Consider the following 26,223-nt stretch of genomic DNA (forward strand, 5'->3'; position numbering starts at 1 on the left):
AATTATTCTGACGATTTAGAGAACTTGAGCCAGGTGAAGCTTATACTGCAACTTGAGTTTTGGATAAAACATAATATTTACAAGCCAAGAGGGGTTTTATGCCAGTCAACGATTAATTGATTACTAAGTTAGTTGATGATTTTTTCAATAACCAGTTCATCAGGATTAATCTGATTAATTGTTTTAGTCCTACACAAGTTCCATAGGGAATGAATGGAGAGTGAGTGACACTGCATGTGTTGTTGACCACGTGTTGAGCTCTTGACCCTTAATCCCACCTAAATGTGTTTTATTAAAGCGCCTATTAAGTTTACAAATCAGCTGGACACCTAGATCCACTTCTTCTCCCTGGTTTTCTTCCTGGAAGGTTGCTGGTTGCCACGCTGGTGTTAGTAGTTGTTGGAGGAGATCATATTTCAGACTAACTAAGCTTTTCCAGTGTTGTCTCAGTGTTAGTATGAAAGCATGCTGAAGAGATGATTTTTGTTTCCAGGGACACCATGGACAGTGTGAAGCAGAGTGCTGCGCTGTGTCTGCTGCGGCTCAACAGGACTTCTCCTGATCTGGTGCCTATGGGAGAGTGGACAGCTCGGGTCGTCCACCTGCTCAATGATCAGCACCTGGTAAGACCTGTGCTAGTTTACTGCTTCAGAATCAGAACATCACTACAGCTGTGTTTAGGGCCTGTGCTATTTAAAAGTCTGGTTAGGTTTGAAAGTGAAACACACACATTGTACCAGACACAAGGTTTTATGAAGATGTGTATCTGTCTGTACGACATGCTGGAACAAAACTTCTCCTTACTCTCTGATGACTAAAGTCAATTAACATTCAGCCAGACGTAAGCAGGCTGTGGAATATCCTGGTTGCTTGCTTACCTGGTTACCTTGGTTACGAGCCAGTCAGAGGTCTTGGACCAGCAGCTGCATAGTCGAGGGTCTGCATGTAGCGATATTACAAAGCTTTTGGCTAGAGCCAGTTTGTCAATGCAGCTGAAGAACTGGGACAAGAATACTTTTTGAGATGTCCAGTTTATTTCCTTTGTAAGAAAAAGTAAAAGTGTAAAGAAACAGCCTCTATCTGTATCACAGAGTAGTGTGTTTGTGTGTGTGTGTTCCTGTTCTCAGGGAGTAGTCACAGCAGCCACCAGCCTCATCACCACTCTGGCCCAGAAGAGTCCAGACGACTTTAAGACGTCCGTGTCCCTGGCTGTGGCCAGGCTCAGTAGGGTGGGTCCAGCTTTGATGCCCCTAATGGCGCTCTGCTCTTTCTCAGGCAGAGTCTTCACCATCTCCATCTTCCTGTCTCACAGATTGTGACCTCTGCATCCATCGACCTGCAGGACTATACATACTACTTTGTTGCTGCGCCGTGGTTGTCTGTCAAACTGTTGCGCCTGCTGCAGTGCTACCCTCCACCTGGTATGCTACCATAAAGCCATGCATTACTGGGACAAAACTTACTTTTTATTAAAAATAAAATAACCAGTAATCTGGTTATTTTTCTGAAAAATAACCAGACTACTTTCAAATATGCTTGCGTGGTAACTTGCCTAAGAACATTAACATATTAACATTGGAATTCTTGTGGGGGTAATCAACCCTACATAAAGCAGTCGGACGTGTTGGAATTGGAAATCACTAGTGTGTGCTATTAAGTGTATCTTTAAGAGGAAAGCAATGCGACTGGCTGTTGCAGAGGACGCATCGCTGCGAAGTCGTCTGACCGAGTGTCTGGAGACCATCCTTAATAAAGCCCAGGAGCCGCCCAAGTCCAAGAAGGTGCAGCACTCCAATGCAAAAAATGCTGTTCTGTTTGAAGCCATCGCCCTCATCATCCACCATGACAGGTTGGTCACTTTCTGCTTCTTAACCTGCTCAGTTACCTAGGAAGAACTGAGATGTTTAACAATGCTGTCTGTACATGTTAAGGACTGAATGCTGCAAGTCAATGACATCACAATATAGTGTTGCTGGTCTAACTATAGCTGAATGAGAGTATTACACCTGGACAAATAGAACCCCATGCCACTCCATTATGCTCTATCTACAATGTATCAGACTCACCCGGCGCTCTTATTGCACTTTGCAAAGTGTATATTAGTATGTTGTATATTAGTGTCGGATTGTGAACTCAGTGCATGGGGATCTGAGTACTTCCTGTTGTCGTTGTGTGTTTTCCCTCAGTGAACCCAACCTGTTGGTGCGAGCCTGCAACCAGCTGGGCCAGTTCCTGCAGCACAGAGAAACTAACCTCCGTTACCTGGCCTTGGAGAGCATGTGCACGCTGGCCAGCTCCGAGTTCTCCCATGAAGCTGTGAAGACACACATCGAAACTGTCATCAGTGCCCTCAAGGTGAGTTTCTGGACCTCTGGTAGGAAATGTGATGACCCCATCAGTGTGGACATCTCCATGCCTGTTAGGGATGGAAAGCAGGAATGTTCCACGCTGCATTCATGCAGTAATTCATGCAAGAAAAAGAACAACCAAGTATTGAGTCCATAGAAATCAATATAATTCTCAGAAGCTCTAATTTTCTAAATTCTGAATATAATTTTCAGAATTTATCTAATATTCTAATTTTCTGTACCACTCTATTTTAGCTTTATATTATCTGTAAGTCATAATCATCAGAATTACAAGAAAGAAAGGCTATCTGTGCAATGAATCTACATGGTGTATGAGATTTACTTTCTGAAATACTGAACATTTTCACATTATTTACATTTTTTTATATACCTGTATTTACTCCTTGTTTACTGTACAGTGAGACAGAAACAATATGAATCCATCAAACTAACAGAATAACAGAATAAATCATTTAACAAACCAAATGAACTCTACTTAGAAGCTCTGCAATAATCAGGGTGAAACATGAGACTAAGATTCTGATTACTGAATGAATGGAGATCATGGACTACTGGGCATTATAAATATATGGCATATATAATATGGACAGTAATAAGAAGTGGTTGAAATGATAAGTGCCATTATATCAATGTGGATGTGTTGAGCAGTGAGGCAGTTTAATGGTCTTTAAACATGTCTGGAATTGAAATGAACTCTAATGTATTGAACTCTAATGTATTTACTCAAGTCTAGAGAGTTATGAACAATGACTCTCTAGAGGCCTCCCATATGTGGGCCTCCCATATGTGGGAGGCCTCCATATGTGGAGGCCTCCATATGTGGAGGCCTCCATGTGTGGCCTCCCACATATGGAGGCCTCAGGTTCCAGTCCTGACCTGATGACCTTTGCCATACGTCTTCCTTTTCTCTCACAACCTGCTTTTATGTCTGACTACTCTCAAATAAAGACTAGAGCGGCTAAAGCCTTAGAAAAACAACAAAAACACATTTAAAATCAGTAAGAACAACCTTAAAAACATTTAGTGACATCACCTTTAAGTTCATGTAGTACTTCAACTGGTTCCAAGAAGATGGATGTAAGTTCAGTTTTGACTTTAGGCACCAAAAGTAAAAAAAAAAACAATTCTCACAATGAAGAGAGTATTCTCTGGTGGACTTTCTCAATCCTAAATATTTATACTGGGAGACTTTTTGAATTTTCAGACCTTCAGCTGCAGTAATGACTGGAGGAACTGTCGACTTGTCTACAAAGACAAGAGATGGCAGTGTTTAAAATCAACTTTTTTGAGCTTTACAATATGTTATATTGTTGTTCCCTCATCACAAACATACATGGAGTGTTGACTTTATTCTTTCATTCATGTTTGAGAAATCTTTTGATCTCCATGGCAACCATTCTGCTGTGAAGGACACCTAAGTGAACCAGCGCCACCTTCAAGGAAACTGCAGCTCCTCCTCAAAGCTGCAGTTTCCAATTTTCTGAGCTTCTGCCTCACAGAGCGACTTTCCGCCACGACTCCCCCACTCAGCTCCTTCAGACTAGCCAGCAGCAATTGACAAACACCTGGTGTAACTGTGGATTTGCTGAGCTCATTACAGGAACTACTTCTCAGTGCAACACTGGTAAAAACGTTGTTAAAGGGTTAATAGAGGAGCCATGTTGTTACAACATCCTGTGGAGTTTCAGAAAGAGGAGGTGTTTCTTAAAGAGACAGAGGTCCAATTTCAAGGCTTTAAATTATGAAGTCAATTTTTTTAAGGCGTATTTGACAACTGAAGGTAACATAGTTCCTTAATTGTGCTACAAAACAGCACTATGTGCCTGGGAAACACACAATGCTGCCCCTTTTAATTTACTGGCCAATCATGTTTCTTTCCCATAGTTATATGGTAGTCATACCGTCCGGTTGAAGTCTCTGCTTGGTGTGTCTGTGCAGACTGAGAGAGATGTGAGCGTGCGCCAGCGGGCCGTCGACCTTCTCTATGCCATGTGTGACCGTAGCAACTCCAAGCAGATTGTGGCGGAGATGCTGAGCTACTTGGAGACGGCAGACTACTCAATCAGAGAGGAGATTGTAGGCCGTCAACACACACATGCTCAGGTTTGAGTCTCGGGGAAAGATGTTCTCCTCAGCCACCACGCTGTCGCCCACAGGTGCTGAAGGTGGCCATCCTGGCCGAGAAGTATGCAGTGGACTACACCTGGTACGTGGACACCATCCTCAACCTGATCCGCATTGCCGGCGACTACGTGAGCGAGGAGGTGTGGTACCGTGTTATCCAGATCGTCATCAACCGGGATGATGTCCAAGGCTACGCTGCCAAGACCGTGTTTGAGGTGGGAACTGTGATTCATGTTGTCACTAATAACATTCACTTCTCTTGTGTTTTTCTATGCATCCTCCAGATATGAAGGGAGTAAAAAAAAACTAGATATAAACATTATTTAAAAATTGTATTATCTCTTATGTAAAATCCTGTTTTACTTAATAGTATGTGTCTAATAGTAATAATCTGAATTATTGATTCAATATTTCCACTAAAAGTTGAGGAAAGAGATTAATTTACTATAATTTAGAACAAGACTGTAACATAACTAAATGTGGAAAAAGTGAAGCACTTTGAATACTCTCTGGATTCAGTCCGATGTTAAAAGAAAATGTCAGTAAAATGTGGATTAATATTAATACCAGTTGCAGTACTAATTAATACAATCATTGCTAGAATAGTCATGCATTATAATAAGTACAGTTGAAACCAGAAGTTTACAAACTGAAGTAAGTCTTGATCTGAAGTTAAATCAAACCAATATTTTTCATGTTTTAATGAAAAAAAGATTATGCCATTAGATTATTTGATACTGTCTTAATACTTAATACTGTAGGAGTGTAAAATATTTTTGTCATTATGTTGATGACATCAGTTTTCACTATGACATCAAAGAAGTTTTTTATTTATTTATTTATTTTTGACAAAAAAGCAACATTTTGCTGACCACAATTGATTTGTAAATCAATAAAATAGTCAAAGATCTGAGGGCTGATTGACCTGATTAATTAAAATAAAAATCAGATTTTTTTTTATTATTTTGCCTGTTCATCACCGATCATATAGCTATGTCAGCAACATCTGGCTGATTTGTGCATTTCTTTCTAAAATGAATTGAATCCAGCATTTTAAAGGTAGATTGGTACCAAACACTTAAGAAGTGAACAAACTGCATAAAGGTAAAAATCGCTGTCCAACAGAACAGAGTGCTTGTTGAATTCGGGTTTTATTAGATCTGATTAGACCAACACTGTGACTTTAGTTGGCTGTGACTTTAGTTGGATACACAGTTTGTGTTAGTGTGTGTTGTTTCTTACCTGACAGAAGCTGTTGTTCCTCTCCATGTGAATGTGTGCAGGCCCTCCAGGCTCCAGCCTGTCATGAGAACCTGGTGAAAGTGGGTGGTTACATTCTGGGAGAGTTTGGAAACCTGATTGCTGGTGACCCTCGTTCCAGGTGCTGAAAACTGACCCCGCTTCTGACCAGATGTTTGTAATCTTTGAAGGTTCAGCTCCTCATAACCTGTTCCTCTGCAGCCCTCTGGTCCAGTTCAACCTACTTCACTCCAAGTTCCACCTGTGCTCGGTGCCAACCCGAGCCCTGCTGCTCTCCGCGTACATCAAGTTCATCAACTTGTTCCCGGAGGTGAAAGGCACAATCCAAGATGTCCTCCGTTCAGACAGCCAGCTTCGCAACGCCGACGTGGAGCTCCAGCAGAGGGCGGTGGAGTACCTGAGGCTCAGCTGCATCGCCAGCACCGACATACTGGTCAGCACATCATTCAGCTAACCGGACGTTGAATGGGCCTGTAGCTTTAAGCAGAGCCTGAGTCCAAGGCAGGCACTTAGGATTGTACAGTGAGGGTGGATGTTTCTCTTCTTTATTAGGGCTTCAGCAGCATATAGTGAATTTACTTCAATTTCTCTGCAAAGTGAACACAACCCTGTTAAAATATCACGGATGTCTGAAAAAAATGAGACAACGAATCATTTTATAACTTTTCCCACTTGTGACATTTATCTGGTATAATTAGGCTCACATGTTGAATTCAGTAATAAAAAAAAAATAAAAAAAATACATATTTTTTAAAATATAGCTGAAATAAACTAGTTCAACTCATGTGAACACTCTTATACTGAGACTTTATTGATGCATATTTTTTTATTCAGTTTCAAACTTCAGTCTTTGGTAGAAGTTTGTCAGCATGCCACAACCTGAGCAGACCATGAGGACATCTGTTGCTCACAGTCCTCTTCAGGAAAATGAAGTCAAGTCAGCTTTAAGTGTGTAGAGCATCTCAGCAACAAGGCAGTTCAAAGTGCTCTACGTCATAAAAACATCATACAGTCATCAGTTCTGAAACAAGCAACAAACTTTACATGTTGTCAAATGCCATCATCAAGCAAATACACATAAGATCAATGTTCCATTTACTACTAATCAAAAGTCATTTGAAAAAGGTGGGTTTTAATTCTTGATTTAAAGGAACTCAGTGTTTTAGTTTTGCTGAAAAGCTTTAAGTTCCCAAAGAAACATGAAGTTACCAAAGTTTCCTCAGGTTGCATGCAGAGCATTTGTTGGCCAGTTCCTGTGGGTTTAGCGAGGTTTTCTCTCTGCCCCCAGGCCACCGTGTTAGAAGAAATGCCTCCGTTTCCAGAGAGAGAGTCTTCCATTCTGGCCAAGCTGAAGAAGAAGAAGGGCTCCAGCAAACTGCCAGACATGGACGATTCCCGAAAGAATGTCAATGGCAACGCCGAGCACGCCGAGGACGCCGAAGTGGCCAGCAAGGTAGCATCATGACTAAATCAGAAGAATGTAGACGCTTCATCTGAATCCATGGGGTTTTTGTCCTGTCCTCGTCCTGGGTTTCCACTGTTCTCCTCTGTTTTCTCAGTCTCTACCTTCCCGTTGTTCTGCTCCTCTTCTCTTCTTTTCTGCACCTCAGACTCCTCAGTTTCTGTTGGAAGAGCTCATTTCCACAGACAGACCCCACCCCTCCTCTAGCGCCACCATGCTCCCCACCAGAACCATGGTACTTGACAGGTTTACATTTTCAGTGCAGTTTGCATTTTGTCCCAGTACTGCCATCTGCACGGAGGAGCTGGTGTTCCTGTTGTCTAGCAACAAGAAGTTCCTGGGTTTGAATTCCAGCCTGGGCTCTTTATGCATGAAGTTGCATGTTCTCTCTGTGCATGTATGGGTTCTTCAAAATGAAAAAATCAGAGAACTGGAAATACAGTAAGGTCGCATACAAAGAAAAAACTTTGTGGTGGAACAAAACCATAGAGAATACTTTATTAATTCAGGGAGAAATGTCTTAGTATGTGACATTGTACATAGCATAAGTATGACTTAAACATAAAATAAATATATAAAATGAAATAATAACAAGCATGCACATCTAAACCAAACTAACACTGGCTGGCCATTCCCATGAGGAAGTATGGTGGTGTCAGCATTATGCTGTAGGGATGGTTACCTGCAGCAGGGAGCCGTTCCTCAGCTGAATGAAAGGTGAAGGTTCAACTCCCAACAGGAAAGAGGGCCTGACACAGCCAGAGAGACAGAGAGAATGGTTCCTTAATTGCAGTCTCTGGCCATGAGACACTGAGCAGCTAAAGTCTTTCCTCTGCCTACATCTCCCAGAATGCTGTGTGGTTCTGGATCGGAGTTCAGTGACATTATTGAAAATTCCATCAGATGTATGATCTATTGACGTTAATGATGTATCTGTAGCGATATGCATTGGTATTGATTTGTTGTCCAGTACTTCCTGAAGTTTTGTTTTTTTTCTAAAGGTCTGACTAACGAGCCCTAGTGGAACACCTGTTATAATTTTCTGAATGTGATTTTCTGGATGTGATTTTCTGGATGGTGTTTGGCCTGCAGGTTCCCAGCCACACCTTCACTGATAACCTGAGTGTGAACTCAGCCCCATCCTCAGGAGCCAGCCTGCTGGTGGACGTCTTCTCTGACTTCAGCAGTGCTGCACCCACAGAGAGCTCAGACGAACACTTTCCCAGGTGACGCTAACCACAGCTCATCTAATGAAAACACAATGTTAGCCGTCAGTGTTCTTGTTTTAGTTAATAATCAAAGCTGAAGAAGAGTTATTTTACTGTGGGCCTGGGCTAAACATGACAATAAGAACTATTAAGTTTTTTTTTTTAAGTAACTCAATGACTGTTAATGCATGGCATGACAATCAGAGCCCCACTAATATAACTACTTCTTTTGACAAACATTCTGACTTGTAATACACTTCTTCAGTCACATAAAGAAGTGACTTGTATCATTAAGCTGCACACAGGAAGCATATTTAAAGGAGCAGTATTATGTAAACTGGATTTTATTAGCTTCACGTCATGTTGTAATGTCATTCCCTCATCATAAACATACCCAGAGTCAAGGTTTCCCTCAGAAAACTTGCTAAGCTCGATGGTTGGGTGCTAGGCAGTCATTCATCCAGCGGGCCGTTGTGTTTTTGAGTTAAAAAATGTTTAAGTTGACAGGAAATTTGAAAATATCACTTGATATTTATGTGTTATTGAAAGACTGGAAGATTAACACCTGGACACTAAATATAAAGTCTTAAAAAAATGCAAGCATTTTAAAAATACTTAAATAAATAAGCAATGCTAAGCCTGGTGGGGGTGCTAGTCAAGCCTGGTGGCCTGCCAGGCTTATAGTACACTGGGGGAAACCCTGTGCAGAGTGTTGTTTTGATTCTTTCAGGCATGTTTGAGAAATCCTTTAATCTCCATGGCAACCATTCAGCTGTGCAAAATGGGTGGGTGGACCTAGCCCTGCCTTCAAGGTGCAGCTTCTCCTCTGAGCTGCAGTTTCCAAGCTTCAGCCTCACAGAGCAGTCCTCCCACACAATGCCTTCACTCAGCTCATTCAGACTAGCCAGAAGCAATTAGTGAACACCAAGTGGAACTGCACATCAGCTGAGCTCATTATAGGAGCTACTTCTCAGTTCAGTGCTGGTAAAAATGTTGTCAGTGGGTTAATGGAGGAGCCATGTTGTGATGACTTCCTGAAGCAGAGTTTCAGAAAGAGCAGAAGTTTTTAAAGAGACAGAGGCCCAATTTGAAGGAGTTAATTTAAGAAGCCAAATTTCTTTTAAGCCATATCTGATATTTTTCAGCGTAACAACTACAGGTTTCATAGTTACAGTGATACAATACAAGTTACAATAGGAATAAATCTCATATTTTCTGATTTATTCATATTTATATGAAAATCAAAATTCTTTTCACAAGACATGTTACCATAATAAATGATAAACTGTATAATAAATGCCCAGCTCTTCCGTACGGACCATTAGATTTATCTTTGACAGAAGACAACTTATGAATAACTGAGCACTGTTACAAATATTAACAATTTGCTAATTGTTAATATTTCAGGTTTGTATGCAAAAACAACGGTGTTATCTACGAGAACCAGCTTCTGCAGATTGGACTGAAATCTGAGTACCGGCAGAACCTGGGTGAGCCTCTGCACTGTTCACTTCTCTGTGTTCGACTCAATTACGATTACAAGTTTATGTGAGAGATTGAAATATGTTTGGAGGAGAGTGAATGAAATGTTTAACTTTTTTAAAACGTCATGAAACAAAATTCCTTCCTGCAGGTCGCATGTATGTGTTCTATGGCAACAAGACCTCCACACAGTTCCAGAGCTTCTCCACATCAGTGAGCAGTAATGACGTCCTCTGCTCTCATATCCTCTGCTCTGCTCCACAGCTGCCTGCCGAGTGATCTCCTGAGATGGTTTCTGTGCTGGATGCTTGTCTGAAACAAGACCTGCTGTTTGTCTGGTTGTTTTTAACAACAATTACTCTCTGCTTCAGTTAAATACGTTTCCACCCTACAGTGATTATCTAATGGGAAGAACGTAGCGGTTTGCTTTGTTAAATCCAGCTGGGTGGATGTTTTTCTTCAGTTTTAGTGTATATTTGAGCTATTCCTGCTGTTTCTGTGAGTATCTGTGCAATCCTTGACCAGCAACTTTACAGCTGAATGTCCAGGAAAAGCCAGTAGACCCGCTTATAGAGGCTGGAGCTCAGGTCCAGCAGATCCTCAACATTGAGTGTGTGTCTGATTTCTCAGATGCTCCTGTCCTCAACATTCAGTTCAGGTTGGTAAGACAGTATAGATCTGTTGTTTTATGTGTTGACTCTGTTATTGAGCTATTTATACGCAAACTTCATCCTGTATGTGCAGATATGGTGGAACATTGCAGAACATCGCAGTCAAACTCCCTGTGATGCTGAATAAGTTCTTCCAGCCCACGGAGATGACGTCCCAAGACTTCTTCCAGCGCTGGAAGCAGCTTGGAGCGTAAGCCTGACTTTACTTTCATTAAAGTAGTTTCAACTAGTTGACTTTTAAAGTCAGAAGTATCAGTTGACATCAGATTAATGTGAAAAGTTGTATGTCGGAAAAGGTTCATATAACAGCTCTTGTACTTGATGGTTCTTTCTTTCTGTCTGTCTTTATTTTGAAGTTGAACATTTTTTTTGTTTTTGGTGTCATCAGTCCTCAACAAGAGGTGCAGAAAATCTTCATAGCCAAAAACCAGATGGACACAGATGTTACCAAAGCCAAGGTAAACAGTGAAGCCTTGTGTCAGTGTGAACATTTAGGACCATCTGTGACTGAGCTCAGTGACTCAATAAACATGTAATCTGACTTTAGCTTTATGATGCTGTTGTTGCTTTGGTGTTTTTATGAATCTAGTCATCTTACTTCTCTGTGTTCTGTTGCGTTCACTCCTCCAGCTCTTAGGTTTTGGTGTAGCTCTGTTGGACGGTGTGGATCCTAATCCGGTAAACTTCGTTGGAGCTGGAATCATCCACACTAAGACCACTCAGGTGGGCTGCCTGCTCAGGCTGGAGCCCAACACACAAGCACAGGTAAACACACATACACTGAAATAAAGGCTGTGCTTTGCAAAATGTGTTTTATTGTTTTCCAGAAGGTTACATAATTGAATTGGAAAGAAAAAGACTCTTGGTTTACAAATTAACAAAATTCCATGTTTTATAATTGTGCACTACCTTGTTGGTCAGTCACAAACAATCCCTTTAAATTGCTTTGATGTTTGGGGTTGTAACATGACAAAATGTGAATAGTATAAGGGATGACACTACTGCAAGACGGCTCTGAACTCATGTGTTGTCCGCACAGTGTGGGACCTGCAGCAAAGCCTCCTATTCTGACGAGCTTCCACACATGACAGTGTAACAGACTGTGTGGATGTTTGTACCACCTGTTTGAAAAGTTACTGCTTTGCAAAGAAACTGTTCCTATTTGTAGCCACAGCTCACATTTATTGTTCTGGACCCAGCGTGATGCAATAGTCTTTGATTTAAGTACAAAATGTAATGATGACAAAAATCGGTAGATTTACTTGCGGTTACCTTCATGCAGATGAACATGTTATAGTGTTCAGCTGCTGCCATTTCTCCATCTTTTCGATTTTTCCAGACTCTGTTTGGGTTTTGGAATAAACTTTATCCTGAACTCTAAATGCTCTGGGTAAATCTGGGATCAAGAGCCGGTTGGATTGACTGACAGTTGTCATCATGTCTATTGAATTGGATCTGATTGTCTCATAAAATGCCTTGTAAAATGACATTTGTAGCAAATAGATGCTAGAGAAATCAACAGATTTGAACTGAATGAACATTCCTGTTGGGGCCATCATACAAATGCTAACTGGCTGATTCATTTCCGTTTCTTCCAGATGTACCGCCTCACCTTGCGGACCAGTAAGGAGTCCGTATCTCAGCGGCTGTGTGAGCTGCTGTCAGAACAGTTTTAGCCTCCACACAGCACCTGCATTTTTACACTTTCTTACTCTCACTTCAAATCAAAAAAAGATGTATTGTACAGTGTACGTTTTTTGTTTTATTTACATGCTTTATATCCTAGTGAGAGGGAAAAGTCTTTTTTGCACATAACTCTAGTAATGCCTCACTGCTTTAAAGCTGCGTTGTGTCTGTCCTCACACTGTGATGAGGCTCATGGTTTGGCCTGGCAGCCTGAGCCGCCGGTACTGAGAGTCCGGGTTGTTGGTCTGGGAGTGTTTCACACAATCATTCTGTACTTGTTGGCTTACAAAATAGATTACACAAGTCGCTCACAGAGAACGGCAACACTTCAGCTGTTTGTTACATGTCGTCTCAGGAGGAACAATCCCTCTTAGGTATTTATAAAAAAACATATTTTGTAAGTGTGGGTTTTGTTTCCAGTAAGGGAGTTTTCTAACAACCACAGCTGTTTTCTAGTATCATCTTACAGGGACTGTGATTGAAATAACATGTTTATGTCTAAATAGAGAACTCCCAGGTCACTTTTGAGAAATGCTTCACAGACGATACAATGGTCTATTTCTAAAGGGATAATTCAGAGTTTTTTGAAGATGGGTTCTATTGAGAAGTTTTGAGCAGTCAGTGTTTTACCTGCGTTAGATAATTGTTAGCGTTTGTGTTTTGCACATATACTGACGTGTTATTTTAACAACGTAGACAAGTAACACTGCAGCTAGATTTTTTTTTTATGTCTGTGGCCAGAGCTTTTCACCTCTAGACACCTTATGTAGCAACTTATGCATCAGTGATACAGAGTTTAAGTTGTTGCTAACTCAAAGTAGCTGTTGGTCTGTTCTGACGGGTTTTATCAGTTTTCTCCTGACTGCCTTTAAATGTTCAATGGAACCAGCTTTTAAAAAAACCTCAACTCTATTTTTATTCTATACATGTTTGCTCACGCCAAGAACAGGAACTCTGCTGGTCATGAAAAGTCAATTAGAGAGGTGGACCATCAACAGCACACTGTACAGTTATGTCACTGCCATATATTAGACTTTTCTAGCTGTGTTTTAAATCAACCAACCACATCGTTGGATGCCTTTATGTCTTTTCTGATGTTGAAATAACAATTTCCAGTGGAATCACTGGAGTTGGTTGTTGGTGTGAACAGCCTTTAAAGCACTGCCACATTCTTTTTATTTTGTCCTAAAGCATTTCTTTTTAATGTCCAACTAGAAATATTTCTCCATTAGTCAGTTTGCTTGTCTGTTTTTATATTTGCTTAAAGAATGCCTATTTTTACACCTTTTTTTAATGATAAAAAAAAACTCTTTAACTGCAGCTCTACAGGAACATTTCCCCCTAATAATTTTATCCCATATCTCATTTTTAGGTTCACTTTTTTTCACCACTCAGCTAAACTAGAATCCCATAGCTGTACTGTTTACGTGTTGCTGCTGCCTTTTGCTCATGGCTGGATTAGAAAGTGACGTTAACCTTAGAGAAGAAACAGTCAGACTACCTGACTTCTCTTGAAATCAGCCTCCAGACGTTGTCTGGTTGTTCTGATCCATGAAATCAAAGCCTGATGAGCTCACTGTCATGTTATGACGTGCTGAAAACAGCTGAACATTAGAGAACCAGGGAGACCAGTGACCTCTGAGTAATGTGACTGCAGCACTGCTGCTTTTCCACCTGCAGCCTTGAACGTTTTCACATACTCTCCGATTCTGTTGTTTCCAACGTGAACATTGTTTGTTTATGCTGTGAATTGAAGTTTTAATGCCATAATATTCAATTGGTGATTTATTAAGCAAATGACGTCTGATCAGTTTTGCTGTTTACTTGCAGCATTTCAGCTCCACATGTATTGTGAATTTAATCAGCATTGTCATTATTTTAATGTTGGTGACGTTGAAGGAAAGTGCTGCCGTTACCCATATCCCCCTGTTGCACCCTGCTACCTCCTCACACCAGTTGCTCCTTTGTAATTTTGCTTGTTTCCCACTCGGGATTCTCATTTTGTACAAACCACACATAATATTTATATGACTTTAATAAATAACACCTACCAGGTGTAGGTCAGGATTATGGTGGTTTGATCATAAACTCACAATTATAAGAAATAGAATGTCACAAATTACAGTTTTATAATTATTTCTCTTCATCAGCCATTAAAAATATTTTAACTATAAAGACAAATTGTTAAAGTAGATAACTGAGGTACGCATTGTTAGATTAGGGTTGAACAGATCCTCCTCCTTCCAACAATAAACAGTTCAGTTCATAAGGTTCTGAATATTTTAAATGAGAAAAACGAAATATAAGTGTGATAGGTGATGACTGATGAATTAGATCCAGACATGTTGTAGCGGGTAGCTGTCTTGAGTTACAAATTCATAAGTTGTGTGTTTCAGGTTTTGGTTTCAGTGATTCACTCCGCTGGTTTGGAGATTAGCTGAAGCTTTGAACTCTGGGTAGGTTTCATGTGTAGAGCTGCACTGTAGTCAGTAAACTGAGTGAAGATACTTTCTACAGTGGTGTTTGTTTAGTTGTGTTAAAGGTTTTCAGAAGCACTGTGATCCAGTTTGACACTGATCCTGTTTTTCCGTCTCTTCTTCGTTCTACAGAACACCAAGGGGAACATTAGGTCCGTTTAATACTGCAGATCAGGCCAGATAACATCCTCTCCCCACACACACAGTGCCAGTCTTTTACTGCAGGGCCTTTTAGCTTATTCTTGTCACTTTTCTACATTTTTTATTCCCACAAAGACTTTATTTAAAGGGGCTGTATTATGTAAATTGACGTTTTTAAGCTTCACATCATGTTGTAATGTTATTCCCTCACCACAAACACACCTGAAGTGTTGTCTTGATTCTTTCATGCATGTTTGAGAAATCCTTTAATCTCCATGGCAACCATTCAGCTGTTCAAAATGTGTGAGTGGACCTAGCCCCGCCTTAGAGGTACAGCTCCTCCTCAGAGCTGCAATTTACAAGCTTCTGCTTCACAGAGCAGCCATCTGCCACTAATGCTCTACTCAGCTCCTTCAGACTAGCCAGCAGCAATTAGTAAACACCTGGTTCAACTGTGCATCTGCTGAGAAGCTGATATAAAGAGCTCAGCCTGAGCTCATTATATGAGCTTCTTCTTAGTTACTAACTGAGGTAAAAGTGTTGTTAAAGAGTTAATAGAGCAGCCATGTTGTGATGACTTCCTGAAGACAGAGTTTTGTAAGAGACAGATGCCCAATTTCATAGCATTAAATTATGAAGCCAATTTTCCTTTAAGTCATATTTGATATGTATAGTACTCTTTAGCTTCTTGATTGTTCTACATGTGCCCAAAAAACACAATACTGCCCCTTTAATGTTAGGATTTCATGCAACAATATATCCAATTCAAAATCTAAAGTGTGATGTTCATTTGTATTCAACACCTTTGAGTCGATACTTATGTTTTGCTGCAATTCCAAGCCTCTACCAGTTTTGCACATCTACAGAATGTTTGTTTTCCAGTCTGAATGTATGGAAGTTTCCTCTGCTTGCTGAGCTTTAATACAAATGTGAACTTGTGTCATGGATTCCAGGACATTAGCTTTTTCATTAATATCGTCTGACTGAACCTCTTTTGTTTTTTGGCCATCCGTGTATCTTTCAGAGCTCTGAGGTCAGAATTCCTCTGATGTTGATCAAATGTCAGAGAAATTAGTTTCTGGAAGAGAACGCCTGATGACTGGGTTAAAATCAATCAAATCAAATCAGTGTGGTTGAATAAAACCTACCAGTATGTCTGACAACTGAATAATGTTCAATTTAAAGTAAAAAACAAGAACTAATCGTTTCCATATTGATGTCAACAGGAGTCCAGCTAAGTCCAGAGGCAACTTTTTTTTTTAATTTTCAGGTTGGCAAACATTTGCATATGTTCACCTAAAGCCTACAGAACAACGCCAAACTATGTGATAATTAAATTTCATAAGAGTGCCGTTTTATTTTGAGCTTCATTTTGTGCCTTATCATTAGAATTCTGTCGCCATGTTTTGTGCCTGACAAAAAAGGGCTGTTTCTAGAAAAAAAGTCAGGATTTTCTGTTATGTTTAAATGTCATTGCATTGTGTGAATCTGAAGTTTTTACCAAATAAAGTTTTGAAATCAAATTCAACGCATATCTATTATTCTACTGCCCTCTACTGGATGAAGACTGATCTGTCCAAAGGAAAAAAATGATTTATCCCAACAAGTTTATGTCCAAGAAGAAAGAAACATAATCAAAACTTAAAAATGTGCATCAGTTTTGAAAAAATAAGTTTTATTTAGTTTGAGCAAAAAAGGCACATCAAAAATAATTTCTACCCTTTTCAATAATCAATAGAGAAATCAAGTATGACGTTTCTTTCTATTTCATTATTTATTTCTGATGCCTTCCAGGTCTTTGAGGTTGGAAGGCCTCTTTACCATCACCCTAACCTTTATGCTCAGGACTGTCTGGGCCGATCCATAACATTAACATGACTTCCAGCCAGAAGGCACATGAGATCATTTTAAGTTTAGATTCACTTGTGGTTTGAATAATTTCAGCCTGAACTGTATATTCATTTTGTTATTTAGATAAAAGAAGCTTGATCATTACAGTCTTTACTTTCTAACTTTGGAGTGAATGCTGTGAATTCTTGCTTTGTTCTTCAGTTATCAACCTGAGCTACTGATGATCACTTCACTGATTTGTTCATTAATTTTAATTTTTTTTTTAAATGAAGGTGACCTTGAACTGAAATAATAAAAACTTATTGACACTTCAAATAAACAAAAGGCAGCATAGTTTGAAATAGAGAAAATGTGGGATTAAATCAACAAGATGTAAAACATTAGGAATGAAGTTTGCACAGAAAACATTATTTTGTTTTCCTACAGTACTAACAGGCTGAGGCAGCCATTGTTCCCAGTGTCTCCCTGACAACACCAGCATCTGCCACTGGGAATGCCTGAGGTCCGTGTTGAGCCCCAGCTCAGTCCCCATACCGCACCTCCGCTCTGAGTTCCTTTGAGACGTAGTTGAGCAGGGCGGCAGTGACCTGCTGCTGCAGTGTGGCATTGCCCATCACCAGGGCGATGAGCTGGGCTGCGTCCATCCAGTCCAGGCTGCCCAGGACGCCGTTGATGTCCCGGTATAGTTGCTCCCTCTGATTGGGCGGCAGCTCCATCAGGATCTGAGGCAGAGGCCTGAACTGACCACTGGTTAGCCAGCTGCCCAGCAGACCCCCCACCGCCCCGCCTCACAGACACACAGAGGGTTGGTTACACCATTAGTAACACTAATATGCAAACAAACACTAATGTTTTTAGTTCTTCAAAATAGGTTAATAAAAAATCCATTTTAGCTTTGGAACCATGGGAAGCTAACCCTTGTTGTTATGTGACTTCCTTCTTTGCGCTTAGTAACAGACACATTTCCTGTCTGCATCTCTGACTGGGTTTGGAGGAACACTGAAATGTTTTGTACCATTTTAAATCATTTTTATTTTCAGTCTTTATGGATGAAGACCATTAATTGAGACTTTAAAGCGGTATGCATACTTTAGACTTTTTTCTGTTACAAAGTTCTAGCACTTAGTATATTTATCCAAGTACAGCATAAGAAAATAATTGACACTTGATTACATTTAATATGGCACAATAAAAATGTTTTCCATTACACATTTAATTTGAGGTATTACTCCTGTTAAACTTAATCATACATCATGTAGAACAGAAACCATAACAAGTGTTTTTGTTTCTATTGAGATCTGCAGTTTTAATTCTGAAGATGTTCACATTCCTTTGACCTGTTTTTGATAAGTTGAAGACACAATTTGTTTACATTTTCATGAGCAGATGTAAACTGTTTCCTCTATCATTTTTGACAAAGAATGATTCTTTGTTTACATTTTCAGACACATTTTCCTCTCATTTTCTTTTCAACTACAAAAACTTGATTTCTAGAGGTTCTTGAAATGCACATATTTAATCATTTAAATGTATATTTGTAATACACTGTATTGTATTTTAAAGTTTCTCAACATTCTGTCTTGTAATTTTATTAATACACTGCAGTGTAGTGTACATACAGTGTGGGTTAACTTCAGTACAGTAAAAGGTATATTTTAGCATGTAAATAATATGGTACAAATATGTTAGGTGATCTTACAAGTATACATATAGTATTATAACAATAAAACTATTAAAATAGCAAGAAATACCTCTGGCAAAAGTGGCACACTTTTGGCCAGGCTAACGGTTGTTTGGTATTTATTGTAAATACTTGAGTTCAATCTCTTTTAACTGAATGAAAATGAAAGTGAAATGTGCCCAACGGTCTCTCCAGGATGAAGTACTTCTTTGTCAAAAATGATAGAGGGAACAGTTTGTATTTGCTTATGAAATATAAACAAATTGTGTCTCCAACAGAGAACCAAGGTCCTTCCTCATCAGGAAAATGTCAAAGGTAAGTGCACATGCTCAGAAGCAAATATAAAAATCTCTAAAAGCAAAATTGCTTTTATGATTTCTCAATACCATATGATCTTGAACATGCCAGTTTATAACAGGGGAAAGGCAAATTTGTGTAGTGGGAAACATTGTTATCGTGCCATATTAAATGTAAACACAAGTAAATAACTCCCTAATTCTGTACTTGGATAGATAATACTAAGTACGTAGAAAAAAGTATACCAAAGTACAGGAATAAGCTTCAGTGTTTAAAGTATAAGTTTAGTATTGATATACTTATTCTTATCAAATTAAGAATATAGTATAAAGAATAGTATAAAGAATCATCTTTATACTTGTCAGTACAAGTCAAGTATACTTCACTATTCTATTCTTAAGTAGGTAAAATATCATTTATAAAAATATTAACTTTAAGTAGACAGTCATATTTTTAACATAAAATAAGCATACTCTGTACACTTGAATAAAATACTTTTTGCAAAGGGATCACTAGCAGTAGCCAAGTCATTTCATCACACTTCTAAGAAGGTCGCTGATTACAGGATTTAAGTTTGTTTGTTATTACTGCTGTGTTTTAATGGCAAATGGATGCAGTGTGTTGTTGCTACCACCAGGCGGCAATGTTCAGCGTTACCACATTATTTATTACCCTACAACGTGTCAAAGTGTACAGAGCAAAACATTCAGCTGAAGCTTCGGGTTCTCTTTAAGAAAAAAACATTTCTACGATAAGAGAAAAGTCATAGCTGCGCTGCTTCAGTATGGGTTGTCTAGAAGTAGGGGATGACACAATGGCAATTCACAGAATGGGATACAAACTGAACGTCCTATACTACTTTATACCATTCAAAAGGGGTGCATTTTAGTTTAAATAAATACAACTCCTGTTTTGTTTCCTGTGTTCTGGTCCTTACCGACAGCAATCCCCGCGGGTCCACCGAGCAGCCCGCCGACGAACGCTGTACCCCCCGCCACCGCCGCTCCTTTGGCGGAGCTTTTCACCGCCACTTTGATCTGGTCATGAGCCGAAATTTCACAGCACAGGCGCATGACGTCATCCATACGAGGTGCCATCTGTGCGCTGAAGCACAGCGGTGGTAGAACAGTGGTCAGAGTCTGAAAATAGGTAGAAAAAAATATGAAAATAGAATGTCATTTAGTCATTTACTTCAGTCATAGCAACAAACAAACAGCAAGAGTAGATGGAAAAAGAGGGATACAAAGGTGTGCATCAGTTTTCCGAGCAACAATCTGAAAAAAACTTTTGGTTTCATTTTAACACAAACATGAAACTCTGACTTTAAATATAAAAATAATAATAAAAACAGACACATTAACGTGTACTTAAAATTAAATGCATAAAAAAAACGTATAGAATGACGCTTCATCTTTTAACATTTTTATTTTATGCCGGTATGTATGAACTAACATTAGGTTTTTTTCTGTTTACACCGACATTAGAGTTTCATTGTGTTCCGGATTGAAACTGAGCCCGAGCCGCTCTAAACTAAAGGGACCAACAGGCTGAAGGGACTGCTCCTCTGCTGCTCCTCTACTGCTCCTCTGCTGCTCCTCTACTGCTCCTCTACTGCTCCTCTTCAGCTGGTTTCGTACCTTTAGCTTAGCCTAACAGCGAGCGCTTCTGTTTCCAGTGAGACAAACACACGAGCTGCTGAGTCCTCCCCTCTCCGACTCCGAACGTTTGGTTGCTCTTTCGACGTCCTGATTGATCTGTCACTTCCTGTACATCACAGTGGGTGCGCACCATTTGTAACCCGACAAGTGAATTTATGTGCACCGTTTAAAATGAGGCGTACCCGAGAGTCCCCGCTAAGATGTGACTGAAACAAACAGCGGTCAGTTTGTTTGGTAGGAATTTGCTATCTCATTTCATCTCTTCCTATATCTACGTCGTATCTGTGAACAAACAACTGAATAAAGACAATTTCTGTCAGATTATTTTCAGTTGTTGGCTGTCAAAATGAGTTTTTATGAATTACTGGTTTGGCAATAGAAACTCTCAAATCAAACTCAAATCAAGCTTATAAATTATCAACTGGAACAATTGCACGAAAACGTTCGGTGCGAAATGGCCAGAAATTCAACTAAGTATTCACAGATTGTGTTCCACTTTAAGGGAGATTGTTTTTGTTTCTACCCTGACTCTAAATGTGTATTTTACAAATATTTTCACCAAACTCAGATAAAATAGCCATACAGCAACAAAAATCCTTTATACACGCATCAACTTTTAAGCTAAATATTTTTAATTCGCTAAAGAAAACATGGGTCGGCCCCATATCAGCATGCCGCCGCCTGAAGTTTGCAACCACCGCCAACAAAGCACCCGCCATTTCTGCTTAGTGTGATGCGAACCCTGAAATAACCAACATCTGCCTCATTAAAAGCTTTTCTTTCTTTTTTTTAATTTTTAAAGATATACTTCCATTTTTAAGCTGAAGATTCTTCTGTTTTTCGCCATATTTTTTGGAAACCCTTCATGCGTTCATGTTTTCTGAGGAATATGGCAAGCCGTTTTAACATAAATTCGGTTTCGTCTGACTTAGAAACAAATTAGAAAGAGCTCAACAATGTTGGAAATGCGGAGATAGCAAAACTTCATAAACAATAAGACTGCAAAGAATTTCCTCTTTATTCATTTCCGACGAACCGAATGTACTTAAAAGCAGCTTTGAAAAGCTATAAAATTGCTATTGTCAAATTGTTTTCAGCATGAAAGTGGAGCATTTTCAAACATCTTTTTTCGTTTTTTCTATTTTTCATTGTTTTATTAAACTTTCAAATTGCTACGTGAGTCAGGAACGTCTTGACTAGACAGAATGCATATTTATGATATCAGTAATGTCATTCTGACTATCGAAATGTCAATTTAAGATATCTTAAATAGAAAAGCTGTGTAATTCAAGATATCTCGAATTCATTTAGAGATATCGTAAAAGGAATTTTGACTAGTCAAAATTACAATTCAAGATATCTTTAATTTAATTTTGTCTAGTCATTATTTGAATTTAAGATATCTATAATTTAGTTTTCACTAGTCAAAACTATATCTCCTATCCAAAAATACATTTGTTATCTTGAATTATGGCGTCATTAGAGATATCTTTAATTAGAATTATGACTAGTCAAAACTAAAATTGAGATATCTTGAATTTACTTTATGACTAGTCATAATTTAATTGTAGATATCTGAAATGTGTATTTCAGATAGTCAGTAATTCATTTTAGATATCTTGAATTGAAGTCACCATACAAGTCAATGGTAAATCTGACATCATTTCGACTAGTCAGAATGTAATTAGAGATATCTCAAATAGTTATTTTGTCTAGTCGAAATATAATTAGAGATATCTTAAATCGCTGAAACGTCTCTTCACAAAACAATTTGAGATATCTGGACTGTAAGGGCGGTAAAACAGAATGTATGTAAAAATGGCTTGCCATATAAGGAACAAATTTGAGATAGCATAGTCGCTCCTCATTGGCTGAGACGCAGTGACGAGACAGCCCAATAGCGACCGCCCCCCGCTCTCACCCCTAGCAGATAAACAATTTTTTTTTTATCACAACAGACTCAGAGAAAAGAAGGCAGCGACATCTTCACCGTGCTGGAGAAACATCAACTTTCTAAACCAGTAAGTGGGAAATATGACTCAGTGAATGAACATTTGAACTTTGATGTCATTGTATTTGCTTTACCGACGGACTGACTAAAATCACTCACACTTTGCTCGGAGTTAGAGATCAGAGTGGGTGAGGGGCTGATGACTCTGAACTAGAAAGTAGATGTTTTACCTTAACATCTGTTCCGGCTGATAACTGAGGTTTCTCATCGTTCTTTTTTCTGTGTGGTTCTTTTTTCCCCATCAAACTAACTGGTGCGTTCAGGCAGTGTACAGTAACGATCAGACTGTTTTGGCAGAAAGATAGTACATGAACTGATATACTGCATATTTGCACATTTATTCATTTATTTTAATAAACTAAAACTACAGTTGTTCTGAATCTCTTTGTATTGTTCTGTATATGAATGGTGCTTTATAAATAAATTTGCCTTGACTTTCATTGCCTGGATGATGTGCATATGAATATGTGCGCATTGTGCAATAAGTTCAGGTGTTGGACGTCTTGTACCAACTTTGCGTCAGTTCTTGACCTCCAAGGGGAACGTTTCATACCAGATGTAATAACAGACAATTTAATGTGTTTTTCCATATTCTAATAAATAATAGAATGTCCTTCAGGTTGGATTTGAGGTTAAGAATATGAAAATCTGTTAGATTTAATTAAAATCAAGTAGTCTGTACAAAAATGAGAAAAAAATCAAACAAATAAAATGTAATGTAAATTTTCTGATAATTTTCAGTTATATTAATTTACTAGTGATTTGAGCTTTAAAGCTGCAGTATGTAGCTTTTATAAAGAGCAGGATTATTTTACATATTTATTAGAACTGCCAAAAAAAAAAAAATCACTGCCTTTCCCCTGTGGTCCTACTGCCATCTGCAGAGCTCAGGCAGAAACAACCAATCAGAGCCAGGAGGAGGGTCTCTATACTGTTAGTCACCCTCCTGTACATGTTGCTCACAGGAGCAGCGTATACAAGTGCATGACTGACAGCGCTACACTTGTAAACATTTTGTGTACAGGTGAGGAATGGAGGTGGGAAGAGATGAATGTGTGAAAGGGTAAATGAACCTGTTCTGTGTAAACGTTCTTGTTATGTTTTGAGGGATAAAGAGAAGTTTTCATGTTCTGACCCGACTGGTTCAGACACTGAGTTACCTAAACTTTGAAGTCATACTCTGATTGTATAAACTTTTGCAGACATCCCAACCTGCCTGCTGCAAACAATCATAAATTAACAAGATGTAAAATGAAGATTTGTCCAAATGACTTTGGACAAGGTTAAGTATAAGGCAAGAGTGTTTCTGTTTTGTTTCCTTGAAGCACATGTCATTATGTTTAGTTAGTTGTTTAAGAGTCTGTGCTGCTGTAGGTCACTATGAATAGTGTTGATTTTATGCTATTTCAGTCAGTGTCTTGTGATTAATGTTTTAACGTCTTCTTTAAAGTAGTGTCAAAATCTGGACACACAGTGTTGCATTTTCAACTTAAGACTGACAAACATAAATGTTACCTAAACTTTAACACAATGCCCTCATTTATTCAGCTCATTTTAGTTTATTAGTGTGTAAAAAGTGCATCTTATTTAAAAACATATTTTAGGAGTTCATCTGGCCCAGATAACCTAATGATGAACTGATTCTTCCATCCTTAAAAACAGAAGAGCGTGCGGTTTATTTTTGCCGTCGCTCTAGTTGGTAATTCCGTCTTGGTCGGGACTCAGCTGATGAGCTTCTAAAAGGAATCTGTTCCCCAACATTACACTGATGTAACCACCCAGCCAGCTGATAGAGTGTAATAGGAGCAGCTGCTGTAAAGGGTGAACTGCTGGTGTGTAGGAACAGCCTGGAGAGGGCGCTGTTTCTCTCTATCAGAGACCTAGATTCCATGGATGAGGTGATGAGCGGTTTTTATTCCTAATCATGTTCTCATGACTGCTCTTTCCGTTTTTACATTCCAGGCTGTAAACGAGACTTAGAGAATGATTGGGAAGATTCTTTCTCATCTTCTTGGGAACACTGGAGAGGAGTCTGAAGCAGCAGGTGGCGCCAACGAGGAGCTCCTGGAGTTTGAAGAGGAGGAATGGGTCATTGTTAACATCCCAGGTGAGAGACGAAACCATGATTCACAACAGTAACAACAAGTTTACACTTCAGGTTGTCATGGTTCCTGGTGATAATGGGAGGTTGTTTTATCTGGAAACAGAGAGCGGACCCCTGCCAGCCCCTGATGCGAACCCTCTGGAGAACCTGCTGATTGAGCATCCCAGCATGTCTGTTTACCAGATAAGATGCAGGATGGAAGGAGCACAGGAGGAGGACGAGGAGGAGGAGCAAGCCTCAGATGATGATGAAGAGGAAACCTCTAGGTAACTTTATGTCACTTAGCTTTATCTCTCAGCCAATCAGTGTGTGCGTACCAAGTCTTCCACCAATGGCTGTTGATGTGTAATGGATGAATCAATCAGAGATCTTTAAACCAAAGCCAAGAGTTCCTATACATGAAGTCTCATACTTTCAAAATCAGCGGGTTTTAACGAATTGCAGGGAAAACATCATGTCAGTCCAAACTTCACTCATAATGCTCTAACATTGTGTGTTTATTCAGGCCGCTGGCTGTGAGGCGGCACATCTCCTGGCATCTGGCCGCCTGGGGGAATCCCCTGCCATGTGGCCTCCAGCTGCTGACCATGCAGAGAGCCAGGAGCCAGGCCCAGAGAAAGAAGCTGAGTCGTAGCGCCCTCCACAGGCACAACATGACTAAGACTCAGCTCTCACCTAAGGGCAAAGGACATGGCAACATAATGCGTCCTTCCCCACGCCTCTACAACTACTGACCTGCAGGGATCAACCTAGACAGGATGCATGGGAACCGGCCCTGACCTCCAATCATCAGCTCAGTATGGCTCTGAATTACTCAGGTTCTCTGTCATTACCCCACCTTAATCCACTCTGCATATGCCTCATAACTGCATAGCAAGACATTTAAAGTCCTCTGCCTCAAAGATGAAGCCATGAGAGTTTGCTGTAGGGAGCTGTGCACTGCTGCCATCAGGTCTATTAACTAGTAACCTCAGCCTCAACACATGTAGTTGCAATGGATCTTTAGAAAGTTACTTTTTCATAAAGTTTTAGAAATGTCAACTGTCTGATTATGGACAAGTGTGTTATGTGTGTGTTTGAAAAGTTATTTGCATAATTAACGATTGGAGCTTGTGACAATGTTCCAAATATGAAAAGGTGAAACCTGTAGAAGGTTTTTTTTCCAGAAATGAAACATTTAAGATTTATTATGTATTGCAGTGGCTTGTTCTTTGATAGTGTGTTCATTTTCTAAGTGTATTGACCTGTACAGTATTCATGTGAAAAATAACATAAAAATTAATAAATGTTTTTATACTTTTTACCTGATGGTCTATTAACAGCAGAACAATTGTTGTCTTACCAATCTGATTGTCTATGCCAGGGATGGGCAATCCTGGTCCTGGAGGGTCAGTGTCCTGCAACTCTTAGATGTCTCCCTGGTCCAACACACTTGAATCCAACAGCTGAATCACCTCCTAAGTGCAGTCAGGTTCTCCAGAGTCCTGCTAACAACCTCATTATTTGACTGAAGTGTGTTGAGACACATCTAAAAGTTGCAGGAGACCGGCCCTCGAGGGCCACCCCTGGTTTATGCATATGACAGGGGCTTTGGAAAAACACGAAAACCCATTTGTAGTTTTCCAACAGCCACTTAGGGCGCACATAAACAGCTAGAAGAGGGAGCAGCAACCTCCACAGCCCAAACAATTTCCCTTTGGTCCAGAATAACAGATTTTGTTGAGTCAAAAAGCTACATGAA

At 39.5% G+C, this 26,223-nt stretch overlaps 3 protein-coding genes across 5 annotated transcripts; 2 read left to right on the forward strand and 1 right to left on the reverse strand.

The window, feature by feature from the left end:
- Positions 1-459: 459 nt before the first annotated feature.
- Positions 460-14,330, forward strand: LOC106935035 (AP-2 complex subunit alpha-2-like). Of its 2 annotated transcripts, XM_015015277.1 has the most exons (19): positions 460-623; positions 1,128-1,229; positions 1,313-1,421; positions 1,699-1,849; positions 2,187-2,355; positions 4,308-4,445; positions 4,526-4,708; positions 5,777-5,874; positions 5,955-6,186; positions 7,042-7,206; positions 7,364-7,450; positions 8,308-8,441; positions 9,831-9,913; positions 10,057-10,146; positions 10,440-10,563; positions 10,650-10,766; positions 10,965-11,034; positions 11,207-11,341; positions 12,175-14,330. In XM_015015277.1, the coding sequence occupies exons 1-19, from the start codon at positions 477-479 to the stop codon at positions 12,250-12,252; spliced, it is 2,412 nt and encodes an 803-aa protein (XP_014870763.1). In that variant the 5' UTR covers positions 460-476; the 3' UTR covers positions 12,253-14,330. The 2 variants fall into 2 exon arrangements, with proteins under 2 accessions (XP_014870763.1, XP_014870764.1); XM_015015278.1 differs by lacking the exon at positions 7,364-7,450.
- Positions 14,331-16,642: 2,312 nt separating this feature from the next.
- LOC106935040 (protein C19orf12 homolog) lies at positions 16,643-20,432 on the reverse strand. Of its 2 annotated transcripts, none has more exons than XM_015015286.1 (3): positions 20,347-20,432; positions 19,647-19,848; positions 16,643-17,518 (listed from the first exon to the last, which is right to left on the reverse strand). In XM_015015286.1, the coding sequence occupies exons 2-3, from the start codon at positions 19,804-19,806 to the stop codon at positions 17,253-17,255; spliced, it is 426 nt and encodes a 141-aa protein (XP_014870772.1). In that variant the 5' UTR covers positions 19,807-19,848; positions 20,347-20,432; the 3' UTR covers positions 16,643-17,252. The 2 variants fall into 2 exon arrangements, with proteins under 2 accessions (XP_014870772.1, XP_014870771.1); XM_015015285.1 differs by lacking the exon at positions 20,347-20,432 and adding an exon at positions 20,254-20,319.
- Positions 20,433-22,279: 1,847 nt separating this feature from the next.
- LOC106935039 (tumor protein p53-inducible nuclear protein 2) lies at positions 22,280-25,785 on the forward strand. The gene is made up of 4 exons (XM_015015283.1): positions 22,280-22,388; positions 24,341-24,485; positions 24,586-24,748; positions 24,988-25,785. Exons 2-4 carry the CDS (start codon positions 24,362-24,364, stop codon positions 25,214-25,216), a joined length of 516 nt encoding a protein of 171 aa, XP_014870769.1. The 5' UTR covers positions 22,280-22,388; positions 24,341-24,361; the 3' UTR covers positions 25,217-25,785.
- The last annotated feature ends 438 nt before the right edge of the window (positions 25,786-26,223 follow it).

This window comes from Poecilia latipinna, unplaced genomic scaffold (genome assembly GCF_001443285.1).
Source record: "Poecilia latipinna isolate Pla-1442-1.1 unplaced genomic scaffold, P_latipinna-1.0 Scaffold1898, whole genome shotgun sequence".
Lineage (NCBI taxonomy): Eukaryota > Metazoa > Chordata > Actinopteri > Cyprinodontiformes > Poeciliidae > Poecilia > Poecilia latipinna.